Source organism: Polypterus senegalus, chromosome 4 (genome assembly GCF_016835505.1).
Source record: "Polypterus senegalus isolate Bchr_013 chromosome 4, ASM1683550v1, whole genome shotgun sequence".
Lineage (NCBI taxonomy): Eukaryota > Metazoa > Chordata > Cladistia > Polypteriformes > Polypteridae > Polypterus > Polypterus senegalus.
Window position 1 is genome coordinate 240,455,418 of NC_053157.1, and position 18,928 is coordinate 240,474,345.

Consider the following 18,928-nt stretch of genomic DNA (forward strand, 5'->3'; position numbering starts at 1 on the left):
TTACTGAGACCTGACAGATCTGATGTGACACTAGTCCTTTATTTGAAGAAACACCAAATGGTGGACTGAAGTTAAGTGTCTTTATCTGAACTTACTGTACATTGAGGTTGTGTGGTAGTGATGGGGGATTTGAAATTTGGCTTAGATGGTCAGACTTGCACTTCTAGTAAGTTCTTTACACTCCTGCTGGACTTGTTAGGGTTTTACCAAATATGAAAGCTCAGAGTGTTTGTCATAATCATACATTAGGTGGGATTATCACTCAGGGGTTTGACATTCAAAATGTCCTTACTGCTCCACTAAATAACATGATGTCTAATCACTAATGAAGAGCCTGATGAGTTTTGTCATTAAAAACAGAAAATCTACACAGGAATAGTATATTGACATTACTGAGTTGAACTTATTGTAAGAATCGTAGACTTAACTCTGGAGTACAATACAGATTGACATGTGACAATAATGTGTCTCTTAAACAGCCCTGAGATCAGCCAAATGCAAACTCTGATTCTTTAAAAATGGACAAACAGCACAAAGGCAGACGAGCAGCTAAGCACACTCAGCGTGTAAGTGTCAGCAGTACAGAGTGTGTCTATTGACGTGTCAGACCTTCTATTGAATTACGTTTAGGATGACATTGTGTACTCACTTACTATGCTTACATAAGCCAATTGTAACATCATCTTGTTAAGAACACCTCAGGAGGGTCCGAATGTCAGACATTTCTACGTGTAGCCCACGTGACGCTCGCACCCTGCCAGTAGACATTTCTAGACAGCAGGCTATAGTTGGCCTCCCACTGCCTTAGAAACTCAAAAGAGAAACTGATCAGAGCAAAAGAAACTCAGCTGGCTGTGAGGAGAGAACTCATTTGTTTGTGGGCCATCTTGAGGATCTCATCCTGAGCTGCTTCATGACTTGCACCAGTCTGACGAGGATGGAGTCCAGCAGCCAATGCCCTGAACTTGAAACATCAGGTTTATAAGATCCAGTAAAACCTCGATTATCAGTCAGGGGTCAGGACCAAGGCTGTGATGGATAAGAGAAAAGACGGATAACAGAGCAGCTACTTTAAAAATGACATACAGTAGATTAGTGTAGCGAGCAGTCATAAAAAACTATATTAACAAAATGAATTAATTTATATAATATTGTAAAAACCAGCGTAATAAGCAAATACAACTCAGAGGTCCTGGAGTTTTCTGCGTTTTATGTGGAGTCTTCGTTCACTCACAAGCGGTGTCCTGTCTTACACTCCGTTATTCGGATTACAGAGCTCACCTCCTAAACAATCAAAGAAAGCTTTCCCTACCGATCAGTTTATCACCTGCCACTCTCGTTGTGTATTTCTGATCCCACAAACACTCCTGCTTATTGTCTCCTGACTCCCTGCTCCTCACCTTCCCTTCTCTCCTCACTTCTCCTGTCCGCCCCTCACAGAACAGAAGCCCCTCAGCCAGTCCCATCACTTACAGCTTTCCGCCCTTTCTGCCCCCATACAGAGCATCACAAGCTGCCTGCACACCACAATATATTAACACAACCTGACATAACAGAATATATAAAGAAAATTACAATGTAGAAGACCATTAACATTAATGCAGAATAACGTTACCGTCACTGTTTTCCATTTTCAACACATTTTTCAATTATTTCAGCATCCCACTTTGTATTGTTCACTGTTGGCCTTCCAACTCCGTCATTGAAGCTAAACTTGAAAAACTGTTGCTGTTTCGTAAACGTTTAATAAGTTCAAACAGCACACACATATGTTGATAGGCCATAACAATGTAAAGTAGCTTAGTTTAATTATAACAAAAGAGAAAAGCTACAAACTGCTATTAAAGCTCAAGGTACGTAACGGACACTGAGATTTCTGTTGTTCCAATGTGCAGAACTCGCAGTAGTAATTGGGAGACGCTGGCGTGCACAAGGTTGGGTTTTTGTTATTTAGTCCTGACAGTTAATCAAGTGACAGATAATCGAGTTTTACTGTAGATGAATAGATTTCTCTGTCACATTAAATGTACAAATTCCTTAACTCAAAGTTATTCAAACAGTTTCCATTAAACACTAAACATCACTCACCTCCTTTTCTTCTCTTTCTGTCTCCAGCTCGACCATTTTATGACCGTTATGTCCAGTCACCACACACATCATGCAGATACAGGAATCATCAGTTTTACAGAATATCTCCAGAGTTTTCTGATGTTTCTCACAGAGTTTCTCCTTCAGATTTCTATCAGGATCAACCAGCTTGTGGTGCTTCAGGGCGTCTCCGTCATAGTGAGGCTGCAGGTGAGTCTGACAGTAGGAGGCCATGCAAGTGAGACAGGACTTCAACGCTCTGAACTTCTTACCAGTACAGAAGTCACACTCCATGTCTCCAGGGCTGGAATAATTCTGAGGAGGAGGAGGACTGAGAGTCGTCTTCTTTAATTTCTTAATGACTTCATTCAGCAGATTATTTCTTTGCAAAGCAGGCCTCGTGTTGAACTTTTCTCTGCACTGAGGACATCTGCACTCTTGGCTGTGATCCCAGTAGTTTGTGATGCACTTCAGACAGAAATTATGTCCACAGGGGATGGTGACGGGGTCAGTCAGGGTGTCCAGACACATCGAGCAGATGAACTCGTCCTGAGATACAAACAGCTGGGCTTCAGCCATCGTCAGTCTGAGTAGAGGCAGGCAGAGAGAATCAGTCAGACAGACAAGGAAGTGACTTGTGAAGAAATGAAAGTGAAAGTTTGTCTGAGCTCAGTGAGGAGGAGGAGGAGGAGATTTAAAGATAAAGCTGAGAGCTCACAGAGAGATCATCTGAGAAGACACTGATGGTGAACAGTTAATGTGAGACAGGAGCTGCGAGAGTGAAGACCACCAAGTGATAGAAGAGATGACCTGTCACAGGGGGTCTGCTAAAGTGTCATTCACGTCAGTATTTCTTATTTATTTATTACACACTGCAGTCCACCTCAGACTCCATATTAGTTCTCTTTATTAAACAAATTATCCATCCCATAATAAGTTCTCGTCTCCTGCTTATCAATAATGAATATTTGTGTTTTGCTTTATCCATTCCAGGAATTTATTAGATTATTCAGTAAAGACCCCAACTGAAGCGCACTCAGTTAAGAAACAGAATAATATGATACATTAATAAACACAAGGATAGTAGAAATATTAAAACATCTTAAAAACTGAAAACAGACAGACAGACAGACAGACAGACAGACAGACAGACAGACAGACAGACACGTAACACACAGCAGGCGCTCGTCGCTCCCGGCTCCTTCTCTTTTTAGATTTTCTTGGTTATTCAAGTCGTTTTATCTCAGGATTTGTAAGACTTAATCAAGTCTGTTGAACAGGCTCGTCTACTCCTGCACCCTACGATTAACACACACAGATCCTAGTCACACAATTGGGTATAAGTGATGCCCTGATGCCAGTCCCGCTGTAATAGCCCACCTCAGACTCATTCCATTTAAGTACATAAGAGTGACCCCTCCAGCCTGTCACTTCTCAGTGCCCCACACTGGGACTCGCTGTCACCAGCACTAACACATGTACAGATGTCTCAGAGACACATGAAGGCTCGTATAACATTTGGTTTTATGCCAGTTATCAACTAAGGGGGTCTTACTTCTGCTGCCTTTGCTCTTCTGTAGCCAGCAGACACACCACATGCACTTCAGATCAGGTCATCTACCTCAACCTAAGCATATTCAGGCCTGGCCAGTACTTGGATTGGAGACCATCTAGGAAAAGCTTGGGTGTCTGCTGGAAGAGGTGTTGGTGAGGCCAATAGGGGGCTTACCCGGTGGTCTGAATGTGGATCCCAATACCCCAGTGCAGTGATGAGGACACTGTGCTGTATAAATGGTGCTGTCCTTCAGAGAAGACCTAAAACTGAAGTCCTGACTCTCTGTGGTTATTAAAGATTCCTGTGTGTCCTCCATAATGATGTCTTTTCTAAATTGCCCTCCAAGGCCTTGTCATTGTGTCCCCCTAATCATCCCCTGTCTCTCATTAGCTAACTGTTTCTCTCACCACTTTACCTTCTAATAGCTCATGTGTGATGAGCATACTGGCACAACAATGGCTGCCGTCACATCATCAGGTGGATGCTGCACATTAGCGGTGGTTAAAGTGGCTCCTCACTCACTGTGTAGAAGAGCTTTAAGTAGTGAGAAAAGCACAATAAAAAATATAAAGCATTATTATTAATATTATTCAAGTGTAGCCTCTCAGCATTGATAACACCCTGGGTAAGAAAGCAGCAACTTCCAACATCTTTTGCTCTAATATTTACTTCAGTCAATCAAGAAATTAAGACATGAAATAGAAATGTCAAAGGAATGTGTCATTTAATAATCTGGGATGAAATATATAGTGAGGAATATAAGTATTTGAACACCCTGCGATTTTGCAAGTTCTCCCTCTTAGAAATCATGGAGGGGTCTGAAGTTCACATTGTAGGTGCATTCCCACTGTGAGAGACAGAATGTAAAAAAAAAATATATCAGGAAATCCCATTGTATGATTTGTGCAGAATTTATTTGTATTGCACTGCTGCACATAAGTATTTGAACCCCTGAGAAAATCAGCAAGAATTCTCAAAGACCTGTTGCTCTGCCTTTAAGAAGTCCACCTCTTCTCTACTTAATAATCTTAATTAATAGCACCTGTCTGAGCTCTTTAAAGACTCCTGTCCACCCCACAGTCAGTCAGACTCCAACTACTACCATGGGCCAAGACCACAGAGCTGTCAAAAGACACCCGAGACAAAATTGTGGACCTTCACAAGGCTGGAAAGGGCTACGGGGCAATTGCCAAGCAGCTTGGTGAAAACAGATCAACTGTTGGAGCGATTGTCAGAAAATGGAAGAGGCTAAAGACGACTGTCAGTCTCCCTCGGACTGGGGCTCCATGCAAGATCTCACCTTGTGGGGTATCACAGATGATAAGAAAGGTGAGGAATCAGCCCAGAACTACATGAGAGGAGCTGGTCAATGACACAAAGAGAGCTGGGACCACAGTTTCAAAGGTCACTGTCGGTAGAACACTATGCCGTCATGATTTCAAATAACGCATTGCATAGAAGGTTCCCCTGCTCAAGTCATCACATTTCCACGCCCGTCTGAAGTTTGCCAGTGACCATCTGGATGATCCAGAGGAGGCATGGGAGAAAGTCATGTGGTCAGATGAGACCAAATAGAATAATTTGGTCTAAACTTCACTCGGCGTGTTTGGAGGAAAAAGAAGGAGGAGTTGCATCCCAAGAACACCATCCCTACTGTGAAGCATGGGGGTGGAAACATCATACTTTGGGGTGCTTTTCTGCGAAGGGGACAGGACGACTGCACTGAATTAAGGAGAGCATGGATGGGGCCATGTATTGTGAGATTTTGAACAACAACCTCCTTCCTTCAGTCAGAGCACTGAAGATGGGTCGTGGCTGGGTCTTCCAACATGACAATGACCCGAAGCACACAGTCAGGATAACCAAGGAGTGGCTCCGTAAGAAGAATATCAAGGTTCTGACTAGCCAGTCTCCAGACCTAAATCCAATCGAAAATCTTTGGAGGGAGCTGAAACTCCGTGTTGCTCAGCGCCAGCCCCAGAACCTGACAGATCTAGAAGGGATCTGGGTGGAGGAGTGGGCCAAAATCCCTGTTTTTTGTGAGCAACCCTGGTCAAGAACTACGGGAAATGTTGACCTGTGGAATTGCAAACAAAGGCTTCTGTACCAAATATTAACACTGATTTTCTCAGGGGTTCAAATACTTATGTGCAGCAGTGCAATACAAATAAATTCTGTACAAATCATACAATGAGATTTCCTGAATTTGTATTTTTTACATTCTGTCTCTCACAGTGGGAATGCACCTACAATGTGAATTTCAGACCCCTCCATGATTTCTAAGTGGGAGAACTTGAAAAATCGCAGGGTGTTCAAATACTTATGTTTCTCCCTGTAAGTGATCAGCTTGGGCCTCAGTGATATCATTGACAGTGCGCCACCTGTTGGAATGTAATTCATGTATTAATAAAATGTATTTTATTTGCCATTTCAAGAGATGGCACATTACAAACATTTGTAGTAATATAATGTAGAGAATGTTGGAATGACAAATACAATGTGTATGTCTCTGTTATATACAATTTACTATGGGATTTGTAAAAGCCATTTTAATATTCGAGATGTCTTTTAATGTTTTGAGATTCTGTTGGAATGACATATTTAACATGATGTCTCTGTTACACACCATTTGGTGTTGGATTCCTAAAAGCAGTGTTAGTATTTGTGATGTACCAGTTGCTGGGATGACAAATGCAATTCATGTTATTACTACAAAACATTTGTGTCATGCCCTCTGTTAGAATGAGAGAGACATACGCACCGAACGGACACACAGATACACAGACACAGAGACACTTTACCTTTTATTAAGGTGGATAATGCTGTGAATTTAGATTAGGGATCAATATGCTTTATTATTAGTTTTAATGCTATTAGCTATGAAAAGTGTAGGCCTGAGGTAACTTTAAAAGGACACCATTTATGTCAGCAGAAGGGCCCTGGCCTGCCAGCCTTTTCACAGGCAGATCTTGTTTTGTGAACGCCGGTGCTGAGCCGCTCACTGACAGAAGACAAGCAAACTGCAGGCAGGGCCTTTGCCAGTGTGAGTACTGGGCAGGCTCTTAGGCTGGCACAACAAACATATAAGCACTTAATGGCATTTAGATTTATTAGGGCTCAGTAATACTTTGGGCAATAACGTTAAAAATAAAACGCATTCTGATATCTACCTAGTCTGAGCTACTGTATATTGGGGTTAAGAGCTGATTATTGATGGTTACGGACCTTTCACTGCACAGACGAGTGAGCAGCCGAGATTAGCATTTAGGTTTATATATCAGTGCTTCTTTGTATGTCCTAACGATAATAAATAAAGTTACAACAGAACATATTAGTTAACTTATTTAATCAGTTGTTAAAGGCTTGTCTTTTTTCATTCTTTCAAGCATGAAGCTCCGTGTCGAGGCTGTCCGCAGTTTGGCCCTCATCAGTGAAGCTGCACGCTGCCGCTTACCGGCACAGATGCCATTTATTTTAGCTTTACAGCAGTGTGGCTCAACCTGTGGGGCGAGATATCTACAAGGGGGTCGCATGGAAAAAATGGAAATTGAAGAAGAAGCTATTGTGACGTACTGTAATGAATGTTTCCTGTTTACTCTGTTTAGAGCAGGCTCTGCATTTTTACAGCTACATAGAAAGACAGAAGGTGAGTGCGGAGGGGGAGGGAGGAGACAGGAAGGAAGGAGTGTGCGGCTGAGAAGAAAGAAAGAAAGTCTAAAGAGTCAGCAGTGTATGAAGAACGGGTAACGACAAGACACAGAGAGACATTTTGTTGTTTTATAGGTGTGCCTAGCGACCCTAAACAGCGGGCTGGGGAAGTTGTATTGCTGTTCTGTTCAGTTCTTGTTTAAATCTGTAAAGCAAGTAAAATTGGAATATTTTAAAGGGGGATTCTTTCCTATACCCACTGTAAAAATGGTTTTAATGCACCATGCCTTAAAATGACAAATGCAATGTATTTTAGGACTACAAATGCTTTTAATGTATCATATGTTTGAATGACAAATGCAATGCATTTTCTTACCACTAATGTTTGTGATGAGCCATCTGCTGGAATGATAAATGCAATGCAAAATACATTCCAGTAGATGGTGCACTGGAACTGTTGACATTGGGGTCTAAGTTGATTATTTAGGTTTAGACCAATCTTATACTGGTAACATAACTAATTCTTAACAACAGAGATTGCTGTTGAACCACCTGCAGCTGTTAACCCTTCGTACAGCACTGGCGACATCAAGCAGCACACTATGGGCTGTCAGAAAAAGGGGAGTGAATAGAGGATGTTGTATCACTCACAACAATATTTGTAATTTTACCACACATCTGTGGTGCGAAACATTACAAACATGTAGTTTTAGAAATGCTGGCTTTGAGACTTAAAGCCTTTCATATATTGATCTATTATATAGTGCCTTTCATGTCTATCTATAAATCTATCTGCAGCATGCATGCAAGTAATTTTGTGATCCTGCTGACTATACTAAAATTAATATCTATCTATCTATCTATCTATCTATCTATCTATCTATCTATCTATCTATCTATCTATCTATCTATCTATCTATCTATCTATTTGCAGTATGCATGTAAGTAATTTTGTGATCCTACCGACTATGCTAAAATTAATATCTATTATATAGAGTGTGACAGATAGGGGGGCGCTATCGCTCCCTTGAATACTTGGACAATACGTCAGACACCAGATAAAAGTCCAAAAGTTGACTTTATTCATAAACAACAGTGCACAAAGCACCCTCCTCTCCACAATACTCATTCAATACTCCTCAATAATCAATAATAAACTCTCCACCACTCCCAGACGCGTTGCCACCCTTCCACCCAGCTCAGCTCCTCGTCTTGGAGTTCCCAGTGTCCTTTTATTGTTCCTGACCTGGAAGTGTTTCCCATCCTTCAGTCCATGATTCCTTATCACTTCTGGGTCAGATAAAAAGTCCTTTTTTTCACCCCAGAAGCACGTCATTCCCTGTGTCCACGTGACTCAGATTTACTTCCAGGGTGTAAGAAAAATATCCTTTGCTCCTCCCTTCAGCGTCCTCTAGCATCCCCCATGGTATCTAGTAGGGATGTGGATAAAAACTCCATTTTCCTAGATTACTTGTTGGTCTTCGGGGCACCTCCATGCTGCAAGGAGGACTCCATCTGGCGGCCTGGGGGTATTGGCCATGATAAACGACCGGCCATATGCCACAAGAGCCTTTTATATCTATCTTCATATCTATCTGCAGTATGCATGCAAGTAATTTTGTGATTCTGCTGACTATACTAAAGTTAACATATATCTGTTACAGTCAACCTTCGTTTATTGTGGTTAATCCGTTCCAGGCTCTGCCGCGATAAATGAATTTCCGTGAAGTAGGATTCTTTATTTATAAATCGAATATTTTCGCAGTTAGAGCATAGAAAACCTGTTTACGACCTTCTCAATACTTTTTCTAACATTATTAGAGCCCTCTAGACATGAAATAACACCCTTTAGTCAAATGTTTACACTGTGCTCCATGACAAGACAGAGATAACAGTTCCATCTCACAATTAAAAGAATCCAAACATATCGTCCTCTTCAAAGGAGTGAGCGTCAGGAGCAGAGAATGTCCGAGAGAGAGAGAGAGAGAAGGAGAGAGAGAGAGAGAGAGAGAGAGAGAGAGAGAGAGAGAGAGAGAGAGAGAGAGAGAGAGAGAGAGAGAGAGAGAGAGAGAGCGAGTAAAGCAAACAATCAAAAATCAATAGGGCTGTTTGGGCTTTTAAGTATGCGAGGCACCGCCAGACAAAGCAGCTACAAGGAAGGCAGCAATGTGGAGGTAGTCTTTCAGCATTTTTTAAGGAGCATCCATATCCTCTAGGCCAGTTTGCGAACAGCCCCTCTGCTCACACCCCCTCCGTCAGGAGCAGAGAATGTCAGAGAGAGAGAGACAAGCAAACAATCAAAAATCAATACGTGCTGTTTGGGCTTTCAAGTATACGAAGCACCACGCGGGAAGCATATCGTATACCACGGAGGAGTTTTATTTAGTATGTAATACATGCTCAGATTGGGTAGCTTCTCAGCATCTTGCAATAGCGTCCCTTGTATGAAATCAACTGGGCAAAGCAACTGAGAAAGCATGTACCATAAATGAAAAGACCCATTGTCCACAGAAATCCGTGAACCAGCAAAAAATCCGTGATATATATTTAGATATGCTTACATTTAAAATCTGCGATAGGGTGAAGCCGCGAAAGTTGAAACGCGATATAGCAAGGGATCACTGTATATGGTGCCTTTCATGTCTATCTATCTGCAGTATGCATGTAATTTTGTGATCTTGGAGACTATACTAAAATTATTATCTATCTGTAATATAGTACCTTTCATATCTATCTATTATATAGAGCATTTAAATCTATCTATAATGTATATTTATCTGCAGTATGCATGTAAGTAATTTTGTGATCCTGCCTACTATAATAAAATGAATATCTATGTATCTATTGTAGAAAAAAAACAGACAACTCAGTAAGGTTTTGGGTTTTCCGGCACCGTATACTGTGAAAAGAGAGTCCAAGTAGACTTGTACACAATCGTTTCATCTAACAGAGACTGCCAAAATGGTGGAGTGGGGGTGCATTTATGGTGAGGGACCGGAAGTAAACAGAGAGGAATGCTGGGAAGGAACCGAGATGGAGGCTGAGATTGATGATGTCATCAGAGGACGACAGATTGAAGGCTGAAGTGGTGATGCGTGATCAGGTAGACGTGGCAGATTCATGGCGGTGGTGCATCTTTCTTTCTGCAGAAATAAAGAGAGAGAGGTTAGTACCCCGCCATTCCCTTCTGGCATGCGCCTTCACGCTACAGTTTAGGTCCTTATACGGCCCCCTAATCGCACGTGCGTGACACTATCTATTATAGAGTGCCTTTCACATCTATCTATCTATCTATCTATCTATCTATCTATCTATCTATCTATCTATCTATCTATCTATCTATCTATCTATCTATCTATCTATCTATCTATCATATGTTTGTAGAGTCCTTCCTGTCACATTGTACAGACTCCAGTGTAACTGTATTTTATTTGCATGTGCCAATCGCCACCCCTATGGCACTGTGGCTACTGACTCTTATTAACCTCACCTTAAAATGTCAGTCTTCCTTACCTGGAAAACTTCAGCTGTATAGTGCCTTTCATATGTATCTGTTATAGGTTTATCGCGTCATCACTGCCTTGTGTACAGTGTCCAGTGAAGTTCCTCCTTGCCCATATTAATTTCTCCTCTCCAGCTCCATCTTTAGTGAGTAGAAGTACCTGATCCTGAGAATATTGCGCACGCACAGCACACAATCAAGAGACAAGAGCAGACATTATAGGCACGTATGCTTCACTGAGATACAAAAATACAGCCACTGTGCTGTCCAATCATAATAATAATAATAATAATAATAATAATAATAATAATAATAATAACTGTCTGTCCTCAGTATCTTCCATCCTTTGATCTATTCATATATTTTCTCTGCCAAAGGCACAACAATAACAATAACGATACTTCCAACTTCTTCACAAACCTATCTGAAGCAGGGCTGTGTGGAAGCTGGAGCCTAACCCAGACAGCATCTGGCACAAGGCTGGACCAATAACTCATTGTAGGGTAAACATGCCTGCACACACACACACACTCACACTCTCTCTCTGTCCACTTCAGCAATGCCAGTTACCCTAAGTTGAATTGTTCCGGAGTTTCATAAGTTGATTGCAGACGTTTCAATGCAAGGCTGATAGGCAGTGCTGAGCTGGCAGTCCTGTCGTTGCAGCACCAGGGTCTGCGTGGAGTCTCCATATTTGTATGAAGCAATTGAGAAATTAACTGCTCTGCCTAACTTTGAAAAAGCTTAGCATGCGGAAGCCCTTGTGCTTGAGTTCAAACTATTGGTCACCAATGTGTTTGAGTGAAAGTTGAAATAGAAAAGCCATGCCATGCCAGATGTGGCCATCAAATTCCCAAGTAGAGGAGCTGTGTGTTTAAGCAGCTTTGCTTTGTCCTTTCACAGGTCATCATCATCATCTTCATCATCATCATCATCAGAAGTGAACTGCAGCCACAGCTCGTCCGAACTGGGCACCGCAATGGAGAGGAGGACACTGATGTGGACATGGAAGAGAGAAGAGTATGAGGAGGTGACCGCGCCAGTCAATGAGGACTCCAGTAATGTGCTGTCAATGTGCGTTCAGCAGGAGCAAAACACGGGCGATAAACAAGAGGCCTGTGACGAGGATGAGAAGACCGTTTTAAAGGAAGAGGACCTCAAGCTCGAGGATTCACCCACAGAACCCCATCCGGCTTATTTTGGTTCCCTTCAGGGGAGATAAGAGAAAGAGCCACCTTCATCTGCTAATAAGCTTAACTCACTGAATTTGATGATGGGCTTTGTTGTTTAGTGAGTACAACTTGGAATTGAGGGCTTGCCGGGCCGAATGGTCTGACCTCGTCACTGTCATGTGGGGTTGTGCAGGAGGTGACAATGACAGATTATAAATGTAGTTCCCCTCCAAGGGCGTTGGAACGGCAGGGCAGATTCACTCATTTCTGCCATATGCTGACAATATTTGGGGTTTGAGGGCAAAGTGTGACTATGACACGAAGAGTCCAGCTGGCACTGACATCTCGACATGTTAATTAAACGGTACCCCATTTTTTTAGGTGAGCAAAAGTATAGGAGCAGATAGTCTTCCAGCAAATTGAATGTCTGGTTGCACATCCCTTGCTTGTGGTAACTTCATCAAGCCTGTGGTTCCTTGACATAATCGGATGGCTGCTTTCTTCTGATGTTCTGCTTACAGACGGGCCTTTCTTGAAGCGTTTGTAATTTCATGCTGATCCCTCACACTTCTTATTGCTCTACTTTTGCAGGTCTTGGTTCCTCCATTTGAATCAGTCCTTTCAGCTCTAGCAGTCACCTGAGGGGACTATAAAAGACAAATCACCTGCTAATTACAACTTTTAAAAGAAGCCCCTTAATTTGTCCAGTCCAGTTTAGGATTTCTGGGTGTGATAAAATCAGAGAAGAGTAAATTTTCTTCAATTTTCATGAACTGGCTTTAATTTGAATTTCCGTAAAGTTTTTTTTTTTTTTATGAGTATGGAAGTATCATACTTAATGTCTGAAATTTATCAAATCAACTTGATTTGATTTACCTGCGGCTCCCTTACCTTTTGTCCCGTTTACTTTTGAATTTGTAATCGATCCCTCACACTTCTCATTGTCGTAATTTGCAGTCATTTGTTCCACTATCAGAGTCAGCCATTTCAGCTCTGGCAGTCACCTGAGGGGACTATAAAAGACAAATCACCTGCTTAACAGCCAAATATTTCTTACGATTTCTAAAAAAGGTGTTGATCATTTTGCAAAGTCCAATTTACAATTTTTTAGGTGAAGCAAAATGAGGTTGTGTCATTTTATCTTCAACTTTTTTTTAATTGTTCCACTGCAAATGAAAGAAATACATCTGTGAAGAGCAGAACATTGTTAAATCCTGTGGTTTTATGAGTGAAAAGAGAAGTCAAGTAAAATGACCCCTTTAATTGATTAAAAAGAAAGATTAACAATATGCAAGCTTCCAAAGGAAACTCAGACCCTCTTCTTCAGGCACGATGTAAGTAATATAATCTTATCTATAAACGTCTACATGTGGAAGTCTGTCTGGCCTAGAAGTACGAGGCTACAGCATGAAGCTCAAAGAAAGTGACTCTGTCACCAAAGTGAAACTGCAGAGAAAAGAGAACCTCACTTAGTCGCTAAGACACAAGTGAGATGAGCACATCGGCAAAATGAAACATCAGAGGAGAAAGAAACTCGCTTAGACGCTGATAGACAATGGAGGTGAGCACCTCGACAAAACGAAACCGCCAAGGAAAGATAACCTCGCTTAGCCGCTAATGCACAACCGATGCGACTGATTGATTTAAGTACCAGAATCCATGGTTTCTAGGAGCCACGGCTTTTTACAGCACAGGCTTACACAGCTGTTGATTTTATAATGTAAGTTCTAACGATTTCATCTTGTCTAAAGAAGGGGCCTGAGTTGTCTTTGAAAGCCTGCATAGTTTAATCTTTGTAGTTAGCCAATGAAAGGTGTTACTTTGCTCGACTTCTCTTTGTATCCATAACGGCTAACACGGTATAACACCCTACTACTACTGCAGTTTAATGAATAAAATTAACCCAATATCTGTGCAGAGGTGCTAATATTTCCAATCACAATTATATTTAGTAGCTTTTCCTTTTGTGCCTGGGAGGTTACAGTGTCAGGCCTTTTCTAATGATAATGTGGATGGGGGTTTTAAGATGGAGGTTAACCTGCTTCTGAACATTCAAGTCAAAGGAGAAGGAACTCAGATTTTCACATTTTGACACAGAAGTCTGAGACCCCAACAAACCTACAGTGAATTAAAATGACAAAACAAAAAATGAATTAATAAAATTGAACTAAAGTGTAGAATTCGGCCACGGGCTTAAACAGCAAAGCAACACCATGGGATGAGATGGCCAAGCAGTAAAAGATGGCTGTTCAACAGCACCCCTTATGGTCACGTGTTTCACATGGGTATATATATATATATAAAGAAAGTTTACACAAATTGTCGTTGATCGTGATTACTGCAGTATTCTGTTCAGAAAAGGAAACCCACGTTTATATTATTGATAGTACAAAACCGCAAGTTTGCAATTACAGGATCGTCATAAAATACAAGGTGAGCTTTTACGATTTGATGCACGTCTAATACCACAAATTGTCTCTGTTTTCTTAAAATAAAGTGGCACGTACTGTATTTACATTTTAATCGAAACATAAATGTACATATGAAGCAGCCTGAAAAATTACTTCATGACGCCGCAACTCGAACGGTAAAACATACTTTTGAAGGTTACACTATTAATGAATAGCAACAAAAAGTACCATTAAATTCCCTTTCTTGTGATAGTTTTTTGTAATTTACTCGTACAATGCTCTGATTTCTTCCATTGTTTATTTGACATATGAGGCATATGCTCAGATAAGATAAATATTAACTGTTTTAAATCTTTTACCTTGTTATGTTATGACGTGAAAACAGTTATTATGTATTATGTGTTTTATGTTTTGCTTTCAAAAGAAAATTGTACCAGTGATTATTTAACCAGATGTCAGCGCAAAGAGAACAGTTACAGGGTGTTGTAACCCGGCCATGTCGTGTGTTCCAGAAGCTGAAGATTAAGTAGCAGAAGCAGATGACTTTGCAGCTTCTTGTGTGAGACAAACTAGAGGTTTATTTAGAAGAAGTGCACAGACAGCACCTTTATCAGGAGGTTTGTATTATTTTAGTATTTTTAAATATATGCAGGTTACTCCCACGTATACAGCGCTGGTTGTATTCCTTGATAAAATGTTTTCACTGGTTTTGATTATTAAGCCTAACGAACATTCATCAACTGTTAGGAGAGAGAAAAGAAAACGTGTTCACCTGGCAAAGATCTTTACTTGCGCTTAAATGGACACCGCTGGCGAAGGCCATTAAAATGTTCACCCGTTTACTTTTCCTTGATAAAAGATGACTGTTTTATTGATTTATAACTCATGATAACTTATAACGAAAGTTAGTCAACAACATTATAAGTCAGGTATTTTTACATTTAAAGAAACGTTTATGAGTGAAGGCTGTAAAACCAGGAGTAACATATATTTATGTTTTTTTTTCTTCTGTTTTTTCATTGTTATGTTTTTTCTTAAAGTTTAAAATAAATATTTTCTCTAATGACACATGCATTCACCATAAATTAGAAGCAATAATACATTTCCTGTATATTCAGTAATATCTTGAGATAATGCTTGTTGTAGAATATAATCACTGAAGTAATGTCTGACTTTCTTCTTATTTCTTTCACATATCACTTCTGCAACTATCAAGAGGCTGTTCAGAAATCATATACTGTACATCATTATTGTTATTGCAATGCTACAGGACTTGAATTGAAGTATAATCTAGAATACATATGCACAAAAAACTCTAAATTAAACTATAAATCAATGTATACAATGTGTGGATGGCAGTCCTATTTAAATAGTAATAATTGCAGTTAGAGAATATATATTTCCAGATAGGTACGAGAGTATTATTTATTTTCCTAAAAAGATATTTCACAGATTACATTTATTTCAATTTTTGTTTTCCCCAGATACTACAAATAGAAAAAAAGGAAGATCAAAATGCGATATGGAAACTTATTTTTTTCCTTTTTCAGAAACATAATGAAGAGTACGTTTCACCTCCCTCAGAACTTTCACGTCTTACCAGAAATGGCTTAGGTTTGTACTCGTCATGTAAGGAATTTCTTCAGACAACCTACTTGCTTTCAAATGTGGATTTGTTCCTACGCCCTCCAAAAAACTCTTACTTTTAACTTCTTACATATTTGCATATCCCTGTAAAACTAATGTTGATCAAATATACCTTATATAGACAAATATAAATGTATGTATGTATGTATGTATGTATGTATGTATGTATGTATGTATGTATGTATGTATGTGTATGTATGTATGTATGTGTGTGTGTAGATCTGGCCTTGCAGAAAATGTCTGATGTTAATTGAATATGGAGGCTCACTGAAAAAACACTTAAAGGAAAGGAAGTTCTTGTTAACAAACTAAGATTTTCCAATTTCAGGCAATATAGAGCATCATCTTCCTGATGAGATATAAAAGTTTGATTAAGATTCTTCCAGTTAAGTAAAATGAGTTGTTGTGTAAGCAGTGCATAATAGGACATCACAATGCAGTTTTCATAGCAGTTTTAAATTATTACACTAATTATGTATTCATCCAGTATGCAGATCACTTATTGAATTTCATTACATACTTGTACAATAATTATCTCTCTGATTTCAGGTCCTCCAAAACAGGAGCAGCCTGGGACTCAAGACAGATATGGAAGCAAATCATCCATTAATAGGAACTGGACAATTCCTCAGTTAGAGAAGTTTATTACTGAAAGCTACCCAGACGTTCCTTTACACTTAACAGGATTTAGTTTTGCCAAAGCCGAGAAAGGGAGACGTTTGCAGAGCTCGCAAACTGAAACTGCTGCTCAATTACAGGAACAAATTGGGAAAGGCAGAATATTCATAATTCCTCACCGTGACACACCACTACCGATTCAGGTAGAAATCTCACTAATTTCTCTAATATGTCAAATTGTGCATTGATTAATATGATACTCTCTGTGAAGAAAGAAGAACCTGTCATTATGCTGAATCTTCAGTGAGCATTTATAAAGTACAGTGTGCAGTTGTGCTTCATTGCATGTTAATTACACTGTCACTCAACTGAATGCACACATTTGTTTTTATGTACGACTGAATATTTAAACACCACAATCCTTTCTACATTTCCTTTTCAAGATGGAGCAGATACACACGGCACAACCAGAGTCAGAATTTAGAACAGAAATTCACAGTCAAGTGCATGCAGAAGTAAGTTATCAGGTATTTATTTCTTATTGTTTGTGATGCTGTTATATTAAAACATTCTGTTAAATGTTAGTAAATGAGGTTCATTACTTTTTAAGGACACCACTATTTATTATATTCAGTAGAAAGAGAAATCTTTTATAAAAGAAATAACATTGATATTTTAGTGTTAAAAATGAGTATGATTTGTTTTGTAATTATTTATTCAGTTTTATAGACTATTACTTTACCTGATTTATTTAATAGGGAGTGCAGGCCACATTGTCACAGGAGCCACATGTAGATAGGCTGGAAAACACAAGAGAACCTCAACCAGAAGTAGAGAGCCAGGTATGTAATTTTGTGAAATTCTTTACTACATTAATCTGTCCATTTATTGAAACTGCTTATGGCAGCATGAGGTACAAGAAGGGAGCAAACCCTAATCAGTATGCCAGTCAGACTCTCCCACAGTCACCAATACCAAACCAGTTTAGAGTTTCTGATAAAACTAAAAATGAGGCACTTGAGATGTCAAAGGAAACAGGAGCTTATTGACAAAATGGAAATACAAAGAATATGTGCAGGTCCGGTAATGGGCTTTGGAGCTCAGTGTTGAGGAAGCACACAAACCTCCGCACCACACTGCTCTTCAGTCTGTAAAGAGATCTGTTACAATCATTGACATTATTTAGTTACGGCAAGTTGCATTGCCTGCAGACATTGTTAGTCCCTGTGTGGATGCATGTTGTCCTCTCTCGGTCTATAGACAGTCTGCTAAATCAATCAATCAAATTGGTTTTGTATTTGAATGGCTGAGTAAATGTTTCTGAAATGGACTGGCATCTCATCGACGTCTGTTTTCTGCATTGTTTTCATTACTGCTGGGATAGACAATGGCTACGTGACATGAGAAATAATACTTTAACTTAGTTCTGAAGTATCAGATACAGTAACAGTGTTTCTATACATGCAGTATTACTGTTCATAGCTCAACACTATATATATATATATATATATGTACACACTATTGGCCAGATGTTTCAGAACACCACCTACGTTTTTTCCAGTTTTTCTTAACACTTAATAAGTTGAAATGCAGACACACCTGCTCAGTTCATATTGTAGTGGTGGAGCCATAGAGCCTGTCTGAGGAGCAGCGGATCAAGACAGAAAACTCAGAATAGGACACTAGTTTATGTCAGTGTTTTTATTTGATATTTTACATATAATTAACCACATTGCTATAAATATATTTTGTCAGTTGTGCTCAGGTCAGATTTATCTGGTCACTTATGTGTTCTGTACATCACTTGAACTTTGTCAATCGTGTTTTTATGCTCTTCATATGCTCTTCTGCTGTTCGTTTTATAGATTTTGATTGGTGATGTTGAGAACTTTCTAGGAAGTGCAGAACATGAAAATAGCACATCAGAGGTAAATATCATTTGAAACATATTTTAAGAGTATAATATTCATGGACTCTAACTGATGCATGTATTATTTCATCTTCAATTTTTTAATTTAAACTAAAGTTAATTAATCCCTAAATAAATTATCATTTTCCAATCACTTGCTTATGCAGTAGAGATTATCCAGACTGCATGAAGAGTCAAATGTCCCAAGTCCTCCAGAATCTCCTTTTGCTGATATAAACGCTGATACTCCCACGGTAAATATTTAATGTTTTAAACATTCAGAATTAAGAGCAAATTATTTAATAGGAGGAGAGGAGAAATATGTGTGAATGTCTAGAGAAACAGGAAGGACTCTGGAAAACGAGGTGTGTGCTTGTG

At 39.6% G+C, this 18,928-nt stretch overlaps 1 protein-coding gene across 1 annotated transcript; it reads right to left on the reverse strand.

The window, feature by feature from the left end:
* Positions 1-864: 864 nt before the first annotated feature.
* Positions 865-2,722, reverse strand: LOC120528327 (E3 ubiquitin/ISG15 ligase TRIM25-like). The gene is made up of 2 exons (XM_039752472.1): positions 2,089-2,722; positions 865-1,029 (listed from the first exon to the last, which is right to left on the reverse strand). The coding sequence occupies exons 1-2, from the start codon at positions 2,665-2,667 to the stop codon at positions 1,018-1,020; spliced, it is 591 nt and encodes a 196-aa protein (XP_039608406.1). The 5' UTR covers positions 2,668-2,722; the 3' UTR covers positions 865-1,017.
* Between the last annotated feature and the right edge of the window lie 16,206 nt (positions 2,723-18,928).

Excerpts from the sequence above, each read along its gene's own strand:
- LOC120528327 (XM_039752472.1), bottom strand. The coding sequence starts at position 2,667 with ATGGCTGAAGCCCAGCTGTTTGTATCTCAGGACGAGTTCATCTGCTCG.